The sequence below is a fragment of the Chrysoperla carnea genome, chromosome 4, assembly GCF_905475395.1.
Source record: "Chrysoperla carnea chromosome 4, inChrCarn1.1, whole genome shotgun sequence".
In the NCBI taxonomy this organism is placed as follows: Eukaryota; Metazoa; Arthropoda; class Insecta; order Neuroptera; family Chrysopidae; genus Chrysoperla; species Chrysoperla carnea.
The window spans coordinates 12,888,618-12,908,495 of NC_058340.1; the positions used below are offsets into that span (position 1 = coordinate 12,888,618).

General features: G+C 28.5%; 1 protein-coding gene across 1 annotated transcript; it reads left to right on the top strand.

Moving 5' to 3' along the window:
• Nucleotides 1-9,028: 9,028 nt before the first annotated feature.
• LOC123298490 (retinol dehydrogenase 11-like) lies at nt 9,029-17,751 on the top strand. Its single transcript, XM_044880505.1, has 4 exons — nt 9,029-9,134; nt 11,078-11,407; nt 15,771-16,063; nt 17,555-17,751. The coding sequence occupies exons 1-4, from the start codon at nt 9,032-9,034 to the stop codon at nt 17,747-17,749; spliced, it is 921 nt and encodes a 306-aa protein (XP_044736440.1). The 5' UTR covers nt 9,029-9,031; the 3' UTR covers nt 17,750-17,751.
• Nucleotides 17,752-19,878: the final 2,127 nt, after the last annotated feature.

Here is a 19,878-nt window from a genome sequence, read left to right on the forward strand (position 1 = left end):
GTCAAAGAATATTATTCTTCTTTGGATTGTTATATGTATTGTAATGAATGTTACCTTCCGTTCCTTTCTTCTTTTCAATAAGAAAGCAAAAGGTTTTGATCATCGAAAATTCAATATTTGTGAAGAACATTTCCTTACATAGAAATTACAATATTCAATCAATTTTAATTCTCTATACAATAAATTTTTGAATCTTCTAATGGGCATAAGGATGTCTCTATGAAGTTTACATCACTGCAAAAAGATTTTCAGACGTTCGTTCTTAGTGTTATTTGTAATTAAGGTGTTTCGATAACAAAACGTAAGTGTTAGCAAAAAACTGAAATTTTGTGCGTCAATTAATGAGTAATATGCCTTTGTATAAATTTTTAATCGATTCTCTGTGCGATCTACGATAAATTATTTACTAAAAACAACCGTTTTTACAGGGTGTATGGAGAAGTCGTAATAAATGTTGGTTTTTAGGCAATAAGTGCATTTAAAAATATTACCATTAACATAAAAACTTTTATCAATATTCCTCAAGTTCGAAACTATAAAATTATACCAAATTTAAGAACTGTGTATAAAAATGAAAAACTTTTTTTGGTAAAAGCACTGACTTGGGAAATGATTTCTAGTAAACCGTACAGCGAATCGGTATGAATTTTTCACACCGATTCTGATTTCAGTTAAATATCTTAAAAAAATGTGACCCAAAACCCTGTATGACTGTGCAAAATTTCAATTCGATATTTTTATTAATAACGAAAATATGAGGATGTCTTCATCTTAAATGCGACACACTGTATATAGTACAACGAATAAAAAGTTTTTGTAAATAAAGTAAACTTGCTAACATTGAGGTAGAAATGAAAAGTATGAACTAAAATATTTGAATACAAGAATGACTTATCAAAATATAATACAGTGAAATATGATGTGCAAATAACATGAATCTAATAACAATTTATTAATGATGATAATTTAAAAATATTGTTAGACACATTTATGATCATGAATTATAAAAATTAACATACCTACATATGACACATCATATTTATAAAATATTACATTTTATTACAAGTCATTCTTGGACACTTATCATGTACTTGATGAGTGTAGGTACATTATAACGCACATAAAATATGGATGCCTTCTTTCTAAACTTTCATTTTTTTCATTTTGATGAATCGTTCAATCGACTATTTTTTTATTGTTTAGGACTTAGGTCATCATGAAAGATCGTTTATATTTACTTTTAACACATAGGTATTAAATTTATATTTACCATTAATAATGAATCAGTGGGTCATAGCTGTGTAGCTAAAAATAAAATTAAAAAATTTTGTGAATTAGTTAAGGCAGTACGAAGGCCAGGGCGATAAGTTTAAACTTGTGGTTGAAATTATGATTGTACCTTTTTTTAAACTTTGATGATAAACTTTGATGTCACTTCATGAATGTAGACGTTAAATCAGAATAAAATTTTTGATTATCAGTTTCGGTTTTCGAAATATCGGAAGCTAAATAATAAAACATAATTTTCGATATTTTAAAAATTGCTCCAGATATCGAAAAATTTTATTCTTGCTGCGTCTTATATAACATAACCATCAAAATTAACAACTTATTAATAATTAGCAACTACGGTGCACATACATCCTTAATTATTCGGACACAACGGGTTCTTTTTGTTTTCAATAATTTATTAAGATTTTAACTTTAATTTAAATAGCTTTTTTTATTTCCTCCGACCGGTTTTTAAGAAATATATGAAATCATATCATCCATCTACCGTTTCCCCGTAAGACCAATATTAAATATTTCCTCTTTTGAAGTCATTTATTTATTTAAACCTCCCTTCATTCTGCAAGGATTGTTTTCGTATCATTTTTAATCCTGCAAGGATTGTTTTCGAATTATTTTCATTATCATTATTCTCATGAACTCCAGAAAAAAAGAATTCAAAGCATATTTACAATTAACTATAGTAGTTATAGCTCATGCTTTTCAAAAGTTTTCTTTTTTTTTTTTTTTTTTTTTTGCATTGAAACAAAAATGTATACACCGGATATTATACACTCATATAGCTATAGCAGTATATGTAAGGGATATGTAAATGCAAACCCAGATAGCATGCTAAGAAAACAATTTAACCTGTCGTTAAAATAATGTGTTGTTGTTAATCTGCTAGTAATAATTACATGATCACCCCTTAAACAACCACTTCACAGGTAAAAAAAAAGTTTAAAAATCTAGAGAGGATGAATATATACACAAAAGTGAAGAAAGTCACCTTTTGCCAGTGTTTTAAATATATATATTGTCAAGATTCAAAAAGGAAAATGTATGAGATGGTCATCAAGGTCAAAAAGTCACTACTGAACTTGCCTTTACTTTTGATATAAGAAAATATTTAGCAAATTCAAGCACATTGTCGTAAATGTCCGACTGGTATTGATAAATGGGAAAATATATTACAGAAAATTTGGAAAATTTATTGAAGAAAAAGACCAAATTTGTTGAGTAGATTTGACTTTTTTATTAGATTTTAAAATTCGAGAGAATGAAATAGCTTGTTCTAAATATTTATAAAGACATTTACTTGGAATATGTCATATTCAAAATATTTCATCGAAACTTTCTCAAAATATCACCTTAGAAAGATCAATTCATAGTAAATTTGACAACATAGCTAGAACTATCATCACTCCTCATTGTCCAAATTTATAAAATTTGATCTCGTTCACTTGTTATAAATCTTATATGGCGAATAAAAAATAATATATAATTTTGAATTTAGTTTTCTCTTTGTAAAATGCATGTATTTTTTATTTTATTGTTAGCAAACTTCTACATATCGGCGATTTACGGACGGATGGACAACCAAAAATGAATTAATTAGATGTTTCTATGAACACCTATACCAAAATTTTTTTCGTAGCAACAATATTTTTAAGCGTTAGAAACTTGAGACTAAACTTAATATACTATGTATATTTCATATACACATGGTATAAAAATCGTGAATTATTATGAAGGAGGGCAAGGCATCCCCAAATGTATTCCTGTAACTATGAACCAAAATATTTTCCAAGGAATGAACCAAGGTATTTTTTTTCGAGAAACAATTTTATACATTACTAAAATTTTGATAATTTATTCTCAGCGATCAAGTCTACTATATTCTACTATACGTATGAATTGAAAAATATTTATTCTATGGCTACTTTATATATTTATTATATTTATTTACTAGCTGTGAACTACCCGCTTTGCTGGGCAACATCCCCACTTGCACGCCTCCTTCCACATTTCCTTGCGTGGGATAACAGTTTTGTAATGTACACGTCATGCTCTTTTATTTGATACCCCACTTAGGTATATTTGTAAATAATCGATAATTCCTTCCCTCTTTCTCGCTTCACCTTTCTACCCTCCGAAGGTTAAAAGTAGATACAAACAATATATCTTTGAAGCTGGTTGTATATCGTGTCAATATTTGAGCTTAATCGATGCACAACTTTTTTAGTTTTTGAAGCATATCCCTTTCAACCCCTATTTCAACCCCTTACTCTACTATAATATGGATGTATTATACATAAAAACCTTCCTCTTTAATCACTCTATCTATTAAAAAAAGCCGCATCAAAATCCGTTGCGTAGTTTCAAAGATTTAAGCATACAAAGGGACATAGGGACATAGGGACAGAAACAGCGACTTTGTTTTATAATATGTAGTGAAGCTACTTTCTACGGCAGATCAGATACTGATTAATATCCTTCGACAGAAGTTAAAAAAAACTAAAGCATTTTAATGTGCCGAAGGTAATGTTTATCTTGACAACTTTCCCCATTTATAAAAAAATTTAAATTTTTTAATTTCTATTATACATGGTTCTTTGTTATAACGTTTTGAATGAAGTGATTATTATTATTATTATTATTATTATTATACGAACCCAAGAGGAGTAAGTGTACTACGTTAAAATTAAATACGTATTTGTGTTATAAAATGTAAAATGAGTTCTTTGTGTGTTCAAAACATGTACAACACACATACCACATATAATACATACATACACTTAAATACACATACACAAACACAAAACAAAAGGAAATAATAACAGTAATCTTCATATAAAATGCATAACAATTCTTCTAACTTGTTTTTCATTGTGTTTCGCCTTAATGAAGTATTACAATTTTTTTTTTTTTGTTGTGTTTTGCTGATGATCTGTGAACAAAAATCAAGATCCACTGTAGGTTTTAGTCAAATCATACGTATTTCAAGCTTAGAATTAGAGAATATGTTTGAAATTTGTGGAGAGACCAGTATGACATGGAAAATGAAGAAAATAATAAAGACAACAAATATATAAAAAAATTGTGCTTAAAAGACTTCACAAACAGCAATAGTAATCCTAACATGGAGGTACAGTAATAAAAATATTTAGCTGTTAGCAATAATTTCGAGAAAAGGAACTTAGGGAAAGAAGGGTGAAAAGAAAATGATAATAGCAATTTGAAAAAAATTTATAGCGAATCAAAACTTTTAACTTCATCGAACCTTGAGATTTGAAGAAAATTATTTCGTCATTATGAGAAAAATAACAAAAATCGAGAGGATTCTTGGGCCACCCGGTAGAAACTACATACCTTTGGTATCTTGGTACATTATAAATATAGCGCTTACTTTTTTTATTTACAAGATATTTCACTGAAAATTTATGGTATTGATTTTAGAAGTCAAATACTTGTTTGATTCAAAGAATTTAATTTTATAGCTACCTACTTTTAGTATTTACTGTATAAAATAATTGTAGTATTAGTTTGAAAAAGGCATACTTCTGATTTAGTAGTCAATACAATATGTGAGTACATTACGTTTGGTATGACTAGGATATTTATTATGACATAACATAAAAATTGCATAGTACTTACTTTAAATTGTCTCTGTTTTCTTTAACTTTTGATAACTTTCACAACTCAATTTTTTTATATGATAAAACATAAAATTTTGACAAAAATTACAAATTGATAGTTACAAAAAAATTTTTGCTTTTTCTCAAAATTTACTTAATCTAACCTTGAGATTTGAAGAAAAATATTTCGTCATTGTGACAAAAATAACAAAAGAACCTTAACTAAACTTTAATGGAAAAGTAGGACCGAAACTGAAAATAATTGGTTTGCATCTCGTGAACAACTACGGTCGTTACATAGAACTAATTTTGGTTTAATATTTTAAACCCAAAAAATATAAAACTGAAAGGTGGAAAACTGTGTAAGAAAATTCTATTCCGACTACCGTATTGCAGTTATAAATTGGCAGTAAATCAAATACAATGGTAGTATCAGAAATCTCGTTTTTGAAATGTTTCAACAGTATATCGTTAATGGCTTCTATGAAACTTCTTCTTACGGAACTTTTGTGGTACAATTTATTCACCCACTTACCTGATTATTTTTTCTCAACGTATTTGACGAAAAAAAATTGTATAAGAAAATTAAGTGGTATACTCTTAAATATCTTTGTTTAATAAAATTTTTATGAATATATTTGTGTAATATGCGTCAAAAAATTGTTTTTTAATGAATTTTATTGCACAGTGTGTCCCTCACATAAATTTAACACTTCAGAAATTGATATTTGTTTTGTCGGTGACATTGTTCCTGTTAACAGATCTAAAAAAGTTAACATGACCAAACAATAATATACTCTGCATTTATAAGATTTTTGTTTTTTGAGTTACTATAAGTTTTTTAATGTGATAGGTTAGGTTAGATTAGTGTGGCTGTCCTTGGGTGGGAGACGCTCAAATCATAGGCTCCATTGTGATACCGAAAAGTGGATTTGCCCATCCACAACCACTACTTCATGAATCATTTGGACCTGTTTAAGGAAAGCAAGAGTTTTTTGACGTAAACGATCTTCAAGTCGGGGGAAGTCCTCAAAGAAAATCTGGTTCAAGTGAATTGATCTCTTCATGGCAAAAGCTGGACAGTGACTGAGAAGATAACATCGTTTCCTCCTCCTTATCCTCACTATGACAGCTCCTGCAATAGTCGCAATTCACTGGTTTGCCCAATTCTTCAGTGTACCTGCCACCTAGCCAGTGTCCTATGATAGTTACAACAATTTTGGCTATAGAGGTCTTTTGAAGCGTTATAAAAACTTCGGGATGCCTGCGATTGTTCTTAGACCATATCTGTCTTGCAGTATCACAACTGTATTCTTCCCTCCATCTAAGTTTGGTCTTTCTCAAAATATTCCCATTCCCTATTAATGCTTGCCACTTTGACAGCAAGCTCATCGGCTTCACAATTCCCTGGAAATTCTCTGCGTCTTGGTATCGATACCAGGTTCACAGGATATTCGGAAGTCCTGTGAATCTTTTACGGATTTTATCTTTTTAATATTATTGAAATATATTATGCTTTAATTAAATTTATTTTTGAAGACTTAGACGATGAATTTTGGATGATTTTCAAATTGTCAATTTGATTTAAGAAGAAAAGTATATTATGTACACCGCATGATCGTTCAAGCCTTCTTGTTGAACTATATCGAATTATCACCTAAACAATAAACTGTGCTTAGTATTGACATAAAAATAATTTAATTTCACGTAGAAAAAACTGTAAGTGTTCCAAAATCAATGTATTATTGAACATTATTTACTTAAGGCATTTTTCAATTTTTTTTGTTTTTGTTTTTGTTTGTTTAAAAGGAGTTTAACCAAATTAAATTGATATCTAAATAGATTAATGCAGGACTTAAGAAATCAAAATACATGAAAAATTACTAATTATTTAAATCATAAATTCAAAAATGTGTCCAAAAATTTTGTACCCAACAAAAATTTCAATGGTAAAACGTGTGAAAAATTTAAATTTGGTACAATTATAAAAATTCAAGAATTATTCTGAATAGAATATCTAAAGAATAAGGTAAATAGCTAGAAGAGACCATTTAAAATTAATTTATCTGCACTACTTAAATCAACTTTGTAGTTTCTCCCAGTGATTTTAGTCAACAATAAAGCAAAAGACTTCTTTTGATACCATCAATAATAATTTAACCAATTGAACTAATAATATAAACCGTTTAAGTACAACAATAAATACTTAAATACATAATTTTTTAAAACGTAACCAAATTTTTTGATTTAAATGATATTTGTTCTACAAATATAGGTTTTATTTGTATAACAGTTTAATAACAGTTCCGTCTTACTTTTGTGTTAAGATCATGATTGAAGGTAGGGACCATTTACCAAAATACAAGTGTTCCCCCGTTTCTAAAAATCTATTCATTGAATACGCATAGTTTTTTAGGTAAAGTAGTCGAGTATGAATAGGCCGTTGAACCGGTGAGACAGATTTTTAAATTCAATTATTTTTATATGATCAAAAACGATTTTGTTTAAGATTGTGAAATTTTTTGTTATTATACCATGTATATATGAACTATACATAGTATATTAAATTTAGTCCCAAGTTTGTAACGCTTAAAATAATGATGCTAGGAAAAAAATTTTGTCATAGGTGTTCAAAAAATCACCTAATTAGTCCATTTCCGTTTGTCCATAACTCAAAAACGAAAAAAGATATCGAGCTGAAATTTATACAGCGTACTCAGGACGTCAAAAGTGAGGTCGAATTATAGGTCAAATGAGCATTATAGGTCAACTGGGTTTATTATTATTATTGTTATTATTATTATTATTATTATTGATAAAAACTTCACTCAATATTTATTGATAAGTTCTCAAAATTGAATATTAAATTTACTACTAATTTCTACACGCAGCATGACTTAAGATCTAATAAAATTTTCGAGATGTGACATGACCTTCGATTTTATGCAATACCATGTTACCATGTCGGAATACAACGTAATTACAACAAAATCCTTAGATGTGGATAAAATGTGTTAAATTTGTATCCATATTTTAAATTCTTTCTCATCGATAATCGTGAAAGTTGTCCCTCAAAACACGGTGTCTAATAAAAATAATACTAATTATATCGAAAATATAACCTCTTTACTACACAGGGTCAGAAATTATAAATGTAAACAAGTGAAACCAAACAATTGAATGATTAATTATTGAAAAACATTATATAGAAAGTGTTGAAAATCAGTTCATCAACACAATTAAGGTGACCTTTATTTGGTTTTCGAAAATTTCGAAAATTTTCGAAGGTATTCTCCAGAATTTTGTTTCGTTTTGCGAGAATGTTTCACACTACCACTAATTGCAGCTAACCTGCATATTTTCAACTCTTTATCCTTTATAGTGGAGAAAATGGGCACCAAATTTTGACCTAATTTGCGCCCTCACCGATAGTGACGTCTACGAAAAAATATTTCAAACAAAGGTTGTTTTATTTTTTATAAGAAACATTTTTATATAACTTTTGCTGTATCTCTAACGGTTTACAAGATGTGTTCAAGACGCAATTGACCTATGTTGCTCATTTACGAGCTCGACCTCACTTTTTAGGACCTGAGTACGTTGTAAAAATTTCAGCTAAAAATATTTTTTCGTTTTTGGGCTATCTTGTTGTCAGGCAGATAGACGGACAACCGGGAATGGGCTAGTTAGGTGATAGATTAGGTGAATTTAGTATAAGTGAACACCTACACTAAAATATTGTTCGTAACATCAATATTTTTAGGCGTTACAAACTTGGGACTAAACTTAACATACCCTTATATATTTTACATATGTACAAGGTATAAAAAATTAATTCACCAGCTTCTCATACTCAATCACGGTTACAGACCCCTCCTTCGGTTATATGTACCCAGCTAGGTAAATATCTATATACAAAAAAAAACTTTTGAACATTTTTTAGCATTCATTATAAACAGTTTATTGTTAAATTAAAAATCATTAACACGTTTCTCAATCGATCCATTTTTTACATATATTTGTTGTGTTGTTTTATATTAACAATACTAAGTTAATTAACATTTCGTTTAATTAATCAAAATAATAATAAAATGTACTTAGAAATAATATTATTTACATATTTTATGCTTACTGGTGTGAAAAAATATTATCGTAGTTCATATGGAAAATGTAGAAGTAATAAAAAATTAATAGGGAAAACTGTTATTATTACTGGAGCTAATTCAGGTATGATGTGAATATTTATTTATTTAAATATTAAAATCGTTTTTTTTTTATATAATTTAAATATGTTGTTTATAGTATTAATAAGTTTATTTTATGGCTTTTCATTGCTACGAGATTTTTTTTACCAGACTCTCTATTTGAACGTTTACGTAATATTTTCCAAATCATTTTTATAATCTTATACCATGCATATATGTAATATGCAAGGTATACTAAGTTTAGTCCCAAGTTTGTAACGCTTAAAAATATTAATGCTATGAACAAAATTTTGGTATAGGTGTTCACCTCAATAGGCGATTTTCGGTTGTCTGTCCGTTGTCCGTCTGTCCGTCTGTCTGCCAACACGATAACTCAAAACGAAAAAAGATACCAAGCTGAAATTTTTACAGCGTACTCAGGACGTAAAAAGTGAGGTCAAGTTCGTAAATGAGCAACAATCGGGTCTTGACCTATGGGTCCGTAGGACCTATCTTGTAAACCGTAAGAGATAGAACAAAACTTTAACTGTAAAAAATCTTCCTTATCAAAAAATAAACAACTTTTGAAACATTTTTTCGTAAACATCAGATCAGAGGCCGCACCAACTCATCACAACTATTCATTAAATTAATTTTGTTGCGACGGCGGGAATTGAACCCGCTACCCTTAGCGTACACAAACTAGTCTACTATCAGAATTAATTATAGAGTTGGTTAGAAAATAATTGAATGCAGGAACAAAAGCGATGGTGTAAAGAATTACACTACGTCTATATACGCAACTTGTATCATGTGTATAGATGTGCTGTGGCGTTTGTACAAGACTTTTAAAATTTTATATTTCCTGTATTTCATTAGTGATATTTTATACCTACTCCATCTTATATAAGATAAATAACTTACATAAACGTGAAAATACCGGATCTTAATTAAATGTCTAAATAATTATAAAAACATTCTTTTGTGAAAATCGAAATTACATTTTAAAACACTATAAATTTATACTCAAAGTGTATTTTTCTTTTCATTATAAAATGCTAATTAAATACGATGACGTTTAAATTATATGAAAATTGTTTTATGATTGTAAAAACATAGCTTGGAGATAGAATTCAAAAACCCCTTTATTTCTTCTCTTAATCTTATTAAATTCCTTTACTAAAGTAAACACTGATAGGGTGGTTAAAATTAAAGCAAAAAAAAAAACACATGGCAACGTCATGCTCATTCAAAGAAAGGACCTTTTGCATTTTATACATACCTTTATTGTTATTTTGATTTTGATTTAGGTATGTTTATTATTCGCACCGTGTGTGAGTCTTATTGGAGACGTTTCCATGCTAACGATACACTACTTTCATAAGAGAATTGTATGGCTTGCATTTATGACTTACATGGAAAATTTAATATTTTTGCCTCACAAATTTAAATAAATAATTATGATAATTAACATTTGAAAAATAATATTTATGCAATTTGATTTAATATAGCAATTTGATGATTTAATACAATTTTTTATGCATTAAGTTTTATTAATTAGTGTTTTTCAATAATTTTAATTTGACATTCATTATAACACACAGACGGACGGACGGACAACCGGAAATGGACATGATTTTATGAACACTTATGACAAAATTTTTTTCCTATCATCATTATTTTTAAGCGTTACGTCATATATACATGGTATAAAAACCATATAATTTACATTAGTTTGGTCAAGATTATTATTTACGTTGTGCCTTATAAGCCACTCTGTATTTAATTTAATCAATAATGAGAAATGGTATTCATGTTGATAATTGCATATTAAAAACTTTTGTTGGAAATTTTTTGTGTCCTAGCCCAAACCTTAGAATTTATCAGTTTTATTTATTATACTAAACTTTTGCGATAACATCTTAATTTTTTTTTTTCAAAAGGTTAAGTGAATTAAAATTCTTATTTTTTGTGCTCTGAAATTAGGTTTGGGTAAAGCAACAGCAATAGATTTGGCTCTTCGTGGTGCAAGAGTTATATTAGCATGCAGGAATTTGGAAGCAGCGAATGCAACCAAAGAAGAAATCATTTACCAAACTGATAATGAAAATATAGTGGTTCATCATGTTGACTTCGAATCTTTAGATTCGGTACGAGAATTTTCCAAAAAGATTCATGCTACTGAAGAACGTGTCGATATTTTAGTTAATAATGCTGGTGCAAGTCAACTTGGTAATAAATTAACAAAAGATGGTCTACATATTGCAATGCAAGTGAATCATTTTGCACCATTTTTATTGACAAATTTGTTACTAGGTAATATTTTTAAGATACACAAATTTTTCTCCTGAATTTTTTTAATTAAACAAAATCTGTTGATAAAATAAAATTAGTTCAATGAGTGTTCACTTTTCAAGGGTGTTCAAGCTGACAAATATAACTCTACTAATTGGTATGATTAATATAATATAAATTATAATACAACTTACGGTAGGATTGAAATTATTTGTACCTTATTTTCAACTTTGGTTTTCGATATATCAAAAGGAAAATAATTAAACAAAATTTTCAATTTTCAAAATTTTGAAAATTACTCCAGATATCGAAAAACTTTATTCCTACTTTTCCTCTTATATTGTCAAGGTAAGTATAACATAATTCACCATCGCTCGAAATTGAAAAAATGTTTTTTTGTTTGTGTCCCGACCACCGTGCTTAGACATCCTTAATTAGTCGGGCACAACGGGAATTTTTTTTCAATAATTTATTAAGGTTTAAACTTTAATTGAAATAATTTTTTTTTAATTTCCACCGATCAGTTTTAGAAAAATCTATGAAAACATATCATCCATCTACCGTTTTCCTATAAGACCATGTTAAATATGCCTACTTTTGAAGTCATTTATTTGTTTAAATGATCCGGCAACCTAAAGTTTTCAGAATTGATTTAAACTTAGTTCAACTTCATTAAAAAAAAATAAAGCCATTTATCCAAAATTCCCCTGGCGCTCGTACATTGTTAAGGAATTCAAGAAATAAGTTCACAGAGGAATTTAAAACCGATATCGGTTATATAACGGATATTGATGAGGCACAAATACATTATAGCTAGGCTTGAGCTAATTGAAGTATGATTTGGTATAACTAGACTAAATCTAGCATACAGCGCTTTCTTGATCGATTTGCTCGGCAGTCTAATTAGAGGGCTATACTTCGAAGTAACTTCTTTAGGTGATATTACAGTAGAGGTCTATATTGCACATGGTAAAGCAAGGTACAGCAAAATATAATTTTAGAAAACATTTCGCTCTAGGTTGATCAAATCTCCATTGTGTATTTTTACCCATTGAAAAATTCCTGTCTGTGAGATTCGCAATTATTTTTGACATTTTTAACTGTATTATCGATTTTTATTTATAAAAATTCTAGAATTGTTATTATTTCGCGTCCATTATTTTTTTTCTTATCAGCAAACCCTTGATTAATAATCTCATAGGTTATACCACTGATTGATGTTTGAGAGAGTGCATTTTGAGAGAGTTTATTTTTTATACATGAAAAATATCTCATTTATTCTATCTACACCTTTGTGTAAAAAGTGAACGAACTGAATTTCCAAAATAAATATAAAACTTATGTCACAAAGAGTGATACGCTTCTAATTTACTATAACAGAATATCATTTATAATTAATATTTGTAGAGAAAGTGTTTTATTATAATTTAATAATTGGTTAGAATTTTTTTTTGTGATGTATTTTGGTATTGTATTTTGACAAGTTCATTTAAAATATTGATAATAGTTAGATATCTAAACAGTAACGGTAATTATTTCCACAGTTTTAATTACTTTTAATTATTTTAATGTTTTTGTATCAGAATTTTATTCAAAATAATTATATAAACAATAAAATGAAACAGATAAGAGTAAAATTAAATTATGTCAATTATAAATCGATAATATATTTTAAAATACGACATAAATAAATAGGCACTTTAGAATATTAAAGTAATTTTTAATAAAATATTATTTCGATTCGAAAAGAACCTATATTAACGAGAAAAAATTACAATGATAACAATTTTGAAATTAGAGGAAAGGCTGTAAACGAATTAAATCCAATTGGTCTCGATTTTAACAATTTAAGCAAATTGCAAATTTGAATTGTTTTATACAATATCCCAGAAAAATGTTTAAGTATATCGAGTCTTCATTAGGAGAAAATTTTTGCAAATGCTTCGAGTGGGATTTTGATAAGTTAGAGCTTCTTGGAATTTCTTTCCTAGTGGGAGTGCTCCCTATTTTACCTGTATTATGATACAAGTATGTCTTTTTTTTTTTTAAATTAAACTTCCATGAGTTAAATTATGTCATAAGTGATTATTATTTTGATTTTTCACTATTTTAACTAATTTAAAACATATCAATAAAATTAATTCATTCAATAACATCAAAAGAATGGTATAAACTGGCTATATACAATAACCCCTTTTTAGGGTTTCGTACCTAAAGGGCAATCAACGAGATTGTTTTACTAAGACTCCACTGCCTGTCTGTCTGTCTGTCTGTCACAAGGCTGTCAGTATTTCATAAACCGAAATAGTTAGACAGCTAAACATCCGATCAAGTACGAGTTTAGTGTTCCGTACTCATATTATGTATGATGTTAAGAAATCCTTTGTGTACGACTTTGACTCATACTTTACCAAATTACTTAAATACGTCACATAAATTTTGCCGTACCTTTGCTTAACCTAGGTATATATCTATGCAAAGTATGCGTACCTTTATCTGGATAAATCGAGGCTTAAAGGGACTTTGTAGTTACCTAATATTTTACGTATAAGGTGCATTAATTTTCAAAAGTTAAATTTTTTTAAATCGACTTAGCTAATTTTTTTTAAATTTTCGCTAAAATGTTTTGCATGAAATTGTTTGTCATACAGATACTAATAATAATTTTTATTTCAACTTTTCTCTTTTCAAAAACACAAATAATTTAGCACCAAAAAAATTATAATTAATGAAAATAATAAATAATACAACGACCATTTTCTACCTGTATTTTTTATAACTAAAAAGTGTACTTCATCAGATGGAATGTCACTTGATGAAGTACACTTACCCCCGTATCTCTTCAGATAAAATTTGCACTAAAACTTTATTACCTGCCTACTTATCCCTAGACAAAAAAATGTAAAGTACTTGTAACCAGATAATTTTCAACCACCTATTTTGAACGCTGCCTTAACTTAAACAACATACATTCTGTTAAATGTTAATTGTTTTACAAACAAACATGTATTTATAACAGTATAGGTACAATCGAAGGCTTACCAAAACTGCATAAAATATTATTTACCTGAAACAGAAAATTAAAAAAATTATAATTAAAATTAAAATGTGATTGCTTTGATACTTAAGGACGTACATGCGTGAACCTGTTTTGCTATGTGCGTTCATAGGGAAACAGTATGTAAATTTTAAAGAATTATAAATTAGTAGAAAATAGAATTCTTTTTTTGAAATTCTATTAAAAGTTTAAATAATAGTTATCTGGTAAAAGCTTCAAGTATGGTTATCGATATAATTTTTGAAAAATATCGATTTATATTTTCCATTTAGTCTCATGTTAAACCTTACTTTTAGTCACTTTTTAAACTTAAAATTTAATGAAATTAATTCGATAACAGGATATTTTTCCTGTCTTAAATCATAGAAAATCATTTAAACTATCGCTTTATCATATTGTTTTTAATTTCTCTACTAATATCGTTGACGCATGAACGTCCTAAACTTCTACTAAACCACCCGATTTTTAAAAAAATATTCAAAATAATGATTAAAACTCGAATGGAAAATGATATAAGGAACAAGTTTTTGCCTCTTATTTTTGGACGATTTTATGTCGAACTTTTAAATTTTGTTCAAAACTCAATATGGCAATAAACTTACATGTATGTATGTGTTACATTATGGAGAATAGACTAAGAAATATATAATGAAATAGTCAAAATCGTCTTCGAAAAAGTTCTATTCACATTTTTCAACAAGTTTAGTAACGTTTTGAATGAAAGTAAAAAATAGACTTTAGTACTATTTGCTTCATTTTATGCCGATTTGTCTTAAACTAACAAATTTAAAATCAGAATTACCTCATAAAATCTATTAAAGTTAATTATGACTGTATACGTTATAGACCGTGAGCCCACAATGAAGTCAAGTATAACAATTATGGCAGGATGAATAAAATATTAAAAATTTTTCAAGTTTTTCCAACTAAGAGTTACTCTATTTAGTGTTCTTAATAAGAACCCAAATCTCCGATAAACAACCTGTTGTTCACAATAACATTAATACTCAATAATAATCAATTTCAGATGAATTTGGGGCTTATATTTCCGAATCTACTTCTTCCGGGTTTATTTCTTCCGTCGTTACTTTTCCCGGATCTATTTTTTTCGTCAATATTTTTCCGGGCTATTTTTCCCAATTGTTATAGAGTATATCTCCTTTGACTAACGTTTTAGAAAAAACAATGTTGTGGCGCTAAGTAAAACTTAAAGAGTCGCTGTAGACTGAATCAGTCAGCGACCAACATTTAATATTACGATAATTAAAAGACAAAGCTCAATTTTCTCTGAATAAAACCATTCAAGTATCCTTTTTTTATCCACAGATTTATTAAAGAAATCCGCACCAAGTCGTATTGTGAATGTGTCATCTCGTTTTCATAAAAATGCTCGATTAAATTTAAACGATTTAAACGAAGCACCAGCAGTTGATGTTATTACATATTCAAATACAAAATTATGTAATCTTTTAATGTCAAATGTATTATCTCGAAGATTAGCTGGCACTGGAGTTACATCAAATTGTTCACATCCTGGATTTGTTGACACAAACATATGCAAAAACATGTCGTATATAGAATGGCTTGGTTGGAAAATATTGGCATACTTATTTTTCAGGGTAAGATTTTTATGTGTTGTGTATTTTGTTTTTGACTAATAGATAAAATACATGCAAATTTTTTTTTAACAGTTAATATTTCATGTGTCACGAAAACTTGTCATTTATATCTGTACACTCTCAATCAAATATAACTGAATATTTATCTGACTAAATATCCATCTGTACTAAAAAATATTATTTCTTGAATTTTCTTACAACTTGTAACAAATGTTTGCTGCGAAAAAAACTAATCCGCTACAGAAATCGTGTAATTTTATTTAAAAACAAGTGAAAACAAACAATTGACTGAGTTAATTGTTGAAATACCATGTACAGACAGTTTGAATTACTCTCACATTACACATATCTATACATGTCACACATACATAACTGATAATCCCATATTAATACATACGATAAAATTTGCATCTAATATGTGCCCTCGTGAGTAAACAGTGATGTTTACAAAAAAATGTTTTAAACAAAAGTTGTTTATTTTTTGATAAGGATATTTAAACTTTTGTTCTATCTCTAACGGTTTACAAGATGGGCCATACAGATCCGATATTTCTATATCAAGGAGGATCAACTAGAGAGGTGCTAGTGCAAATGTTGAACTGCTACTACAAAAGATCTGATCAAGAGTGTATCAACTGTTTTTGTTGTTTTATCATTTCGTCACCCTCATACGTGCAATTGTTTAGCGGCTCTCCCAAAAATATATGTGCTATTGTTGTATCACATTGTGTGGTGTTAATAACACACATATTGAAAATTTTTCTCGAAATGTGTGCAGTTGGTATTTTTCTATATCCATTTTTTATGAACATCATCGCTTTTTAATAAGTACCATTTTACACGTCAATCAAAAACACAATTTTTTTTTGAACAATTGAAAGTATTCACTGCAGGAACCGAGTGAACGTCAAGTGGAATTGTCGCTAAAATCAAGGTTCGTTTGGTATTTAACAACAGCTTTTGATTTCCGTATCATTACGAATGAAAACTTACATACAACATATTGGAAAAAGATAAATATTTTTGGAGATAATTCAATAACCACCACTTTTTTCCTTTTTTTTTTTATACCGTAAAAAATTCGTAAAATCCCAAGACAAATTAAATGTCGAAATATATGATTTTTCTTAGATGTACTCTTATATTAGCGACATTCATGATTTTTTTTATTTTTTCCTGTGTTATTGAGTTATTGATATTTAAAGGCAGAATGGAGATGTAAGACACAATAAAATGCTAAAATGTACCTAGATAAGAGAAATGTATTTTAGTTCGGAGGTGTTTTCTTGCTTAATTTTCATCTACGGAGCACAATTGTCAATGATAAATACATGAATTCCTGCTTTTTTTAATTTATACAGAACAAATTTGACTATGAAAGGAATGTTCTATAGTTAACTTTGAGAAAATAGGTTAATTAGTAGTGAAAATGGATTATTTATCATACCAGTATGTATTTTTTATTTAATATCTCCTAAAATAATTTTACAGACTCCAAAAGAAGGTGCTCAAACAACAATTCATTTGGCTGTATCAGAAGAGTTAGAAAATGTATCTGGAAAATATTTTGCTAACTGTATAGAAGCTACGCCATCAAAACAAGCTCAAGACGAAAAATTGGCTGACAGAGTATGGGAACTAAGTGAAAAAGCAGTTGGTTTAATGCCGGATGAAAAACATATTTAGAAATGTACAATCAATTTTTTTAGATATAAAGATTTTTTTAACAAAAAATAAAGAAGTTTTTTTTTAAATACTCATTTAAATCCACTCTCAGTTACTCAAATAGAGGTGTGTTATTTCAAGCCATTTATTTTACAACGAAATGCCTTTTTTACGAAACAAGTTATAACCTACGAACTTCGTTTGAAAATTCCAACTTTATAATCAAATATCACCGTTTTTCCATATCACAATATTTTTCCTTGTTTTCTTGGCCACCATAAAGCTTCTTCCATCTCCTGCTATCTGGCATCGAATAAGCTTTAGCCGTGACTTTGGTCTTCGGTAACTGAGCTCACTTCGCTCGAAAAATAATATAATTTTAGAAACCTTCGAAGGAATATCCAAGAGGGAAAGGAGAGGGAAAGTCAAGGAGAATTTAGGTCTCAGAGCTTGCTACATTGCAAAATGGTAAGAATATCCCTCATTATCATCCCTTAGGGAGATTTGATACCGTATATATTTACGGTATCTATTCTCCCAGTACTGACACCACAAAATAGGGATCAGGGAAGAATGGCCAATGAATGAGGCTGCTGCCCTAGTTTTGGCCCTTGCTGTGGTCTTACCGTTATAAATTCATTATCATGAATGGGAAATAACCATGAAAACACCACTCTACCATGTTTTATGAAAAATTTTTTAATTTATCTTGGACTTTCCAGACGTCTTTGCTGACTTTTCATCTGTTTAGTTTTGAATAATGAATATAAGAATTACTTTGAGAAACCAATTTTCGTAGAAATTTGCAAAACTTTTGTAATAAACATATAAAATATGTATAAAAGTGAAAAAGGGATATAATATTTTAATATATTCTCTTGTTACAAATAAATAATGAATACCATACACTAAGTTTGTGAATAAAAGTTAAAAGGTTTATTGATTTGATTTGTTAAATATATGCATAATAGAAATATTATAAATATATTATTATATTATATAGATCGCAACAGCTATACCAAATATAATGTCTATTTCTTCACAATCAGGTATAAAAAGTTGAGTCTGAAATTACAATTGATGTCAAAAAAATGTTATTTTATTCACAAAATGAAAATGAAATATTACCCAAAGTTTTACACTATGCATATATGTAATAAGCAAGGTATATTAAGTTTAGTCCTAAGTTTGCAACGCTTAAAAATATTGATACTATGAACAAAATTTTGGAATAGGTGTTCATAGAATCACCAAATTAATCCATTTCTGGTTATCTGTCCGTCTGCCCGTCTGTCCGCCTGTTCGTCAGTCCGTCAGTCTGCCAACACGATAACTCAAAAACGAAAAGAGATATCAAGATGAATTTTTTACAGCGTACTCAGAACGTAAAAAGTGAGGTCAAATTCATATATATTAAAAAAAAAATTAATTAATTGATTAAATTGAACCATAAATTAAAGATGTTTGTAAAAATGATAAAAGTACAATTCATGGTCATCTGTTCCGTTATACTCAATAAATTATGAATATTTTACATTTACTAAAAAGTTGAAAACTGTACATATATTTTAACCGTGTAAAACAAACCATATCCCTATTTCGAGTTTTTGGGAGGTGGGTAAGTGAGAGGAAATGAGGTGAAGGCTATGGAATTGTGGTCTATACCAGTCTTTACTTTTAAGCCCAGCAAAGCAGGTGGGTATCAAGATAGTCATATCTTGATAAACAGGAATATATCGTGTTCTTTAACACTTTTTTTTATCAAGCTTTGTGCAAAATTCATTTAAAAAAATCCCAAAAAATAATTAATAAATCTTACAAACCAAAAAATAAATATCTTTTCAGTACTTAAGAGACCATACTATACCCATACTATTAACAGTTGACACCCATGTATTTTCAATTTTTGACAATTAATTGAAACCTGAATACCTTTCAGAATCATAAGCTAAAAGATCTTTAACTAACAGTTTAATCTATGAATTCAATATGGTATCTAAAAGCAGTTTTAGATACACTGATCTGGAAGAATTAAACGTAATTTTACAAAGTATATTTTTTGTTGTTGAAACTGCTTCCTATGATTAATTTGCAAAATTTGAATAAACCATAACTACCCCACTACCATCACACATATCAGTGCCTTATTA

What these genes read in the sequence shown, in the direction of transcription:
- LOC123298490 (XM_044880505.1), top strand. Translation starts at nt 9,032, where the DNA reads ATGCTTACTGGTGTGAAAAAATATTATCGTAGTTCATATGGAAAATGT. An exon ending in TATTACTGGAGCTAATTCAG is followed by an intron (nt 9,135 to 11,077) that starts GTATGATGTGAA and finishes CTCTGAAATTAG; the next exon opens with GTTTGGGTAAAGCAACAGCA. An exon ending in TGGCATACTTATTTTTCAGG is followed by an intron (nt 16,064 to 17,554) that starts GTAAGATTTTTA and finishes ATAATTTTACAG; the next exon opens with ACTCCAAAAGAAGGTGCTCA.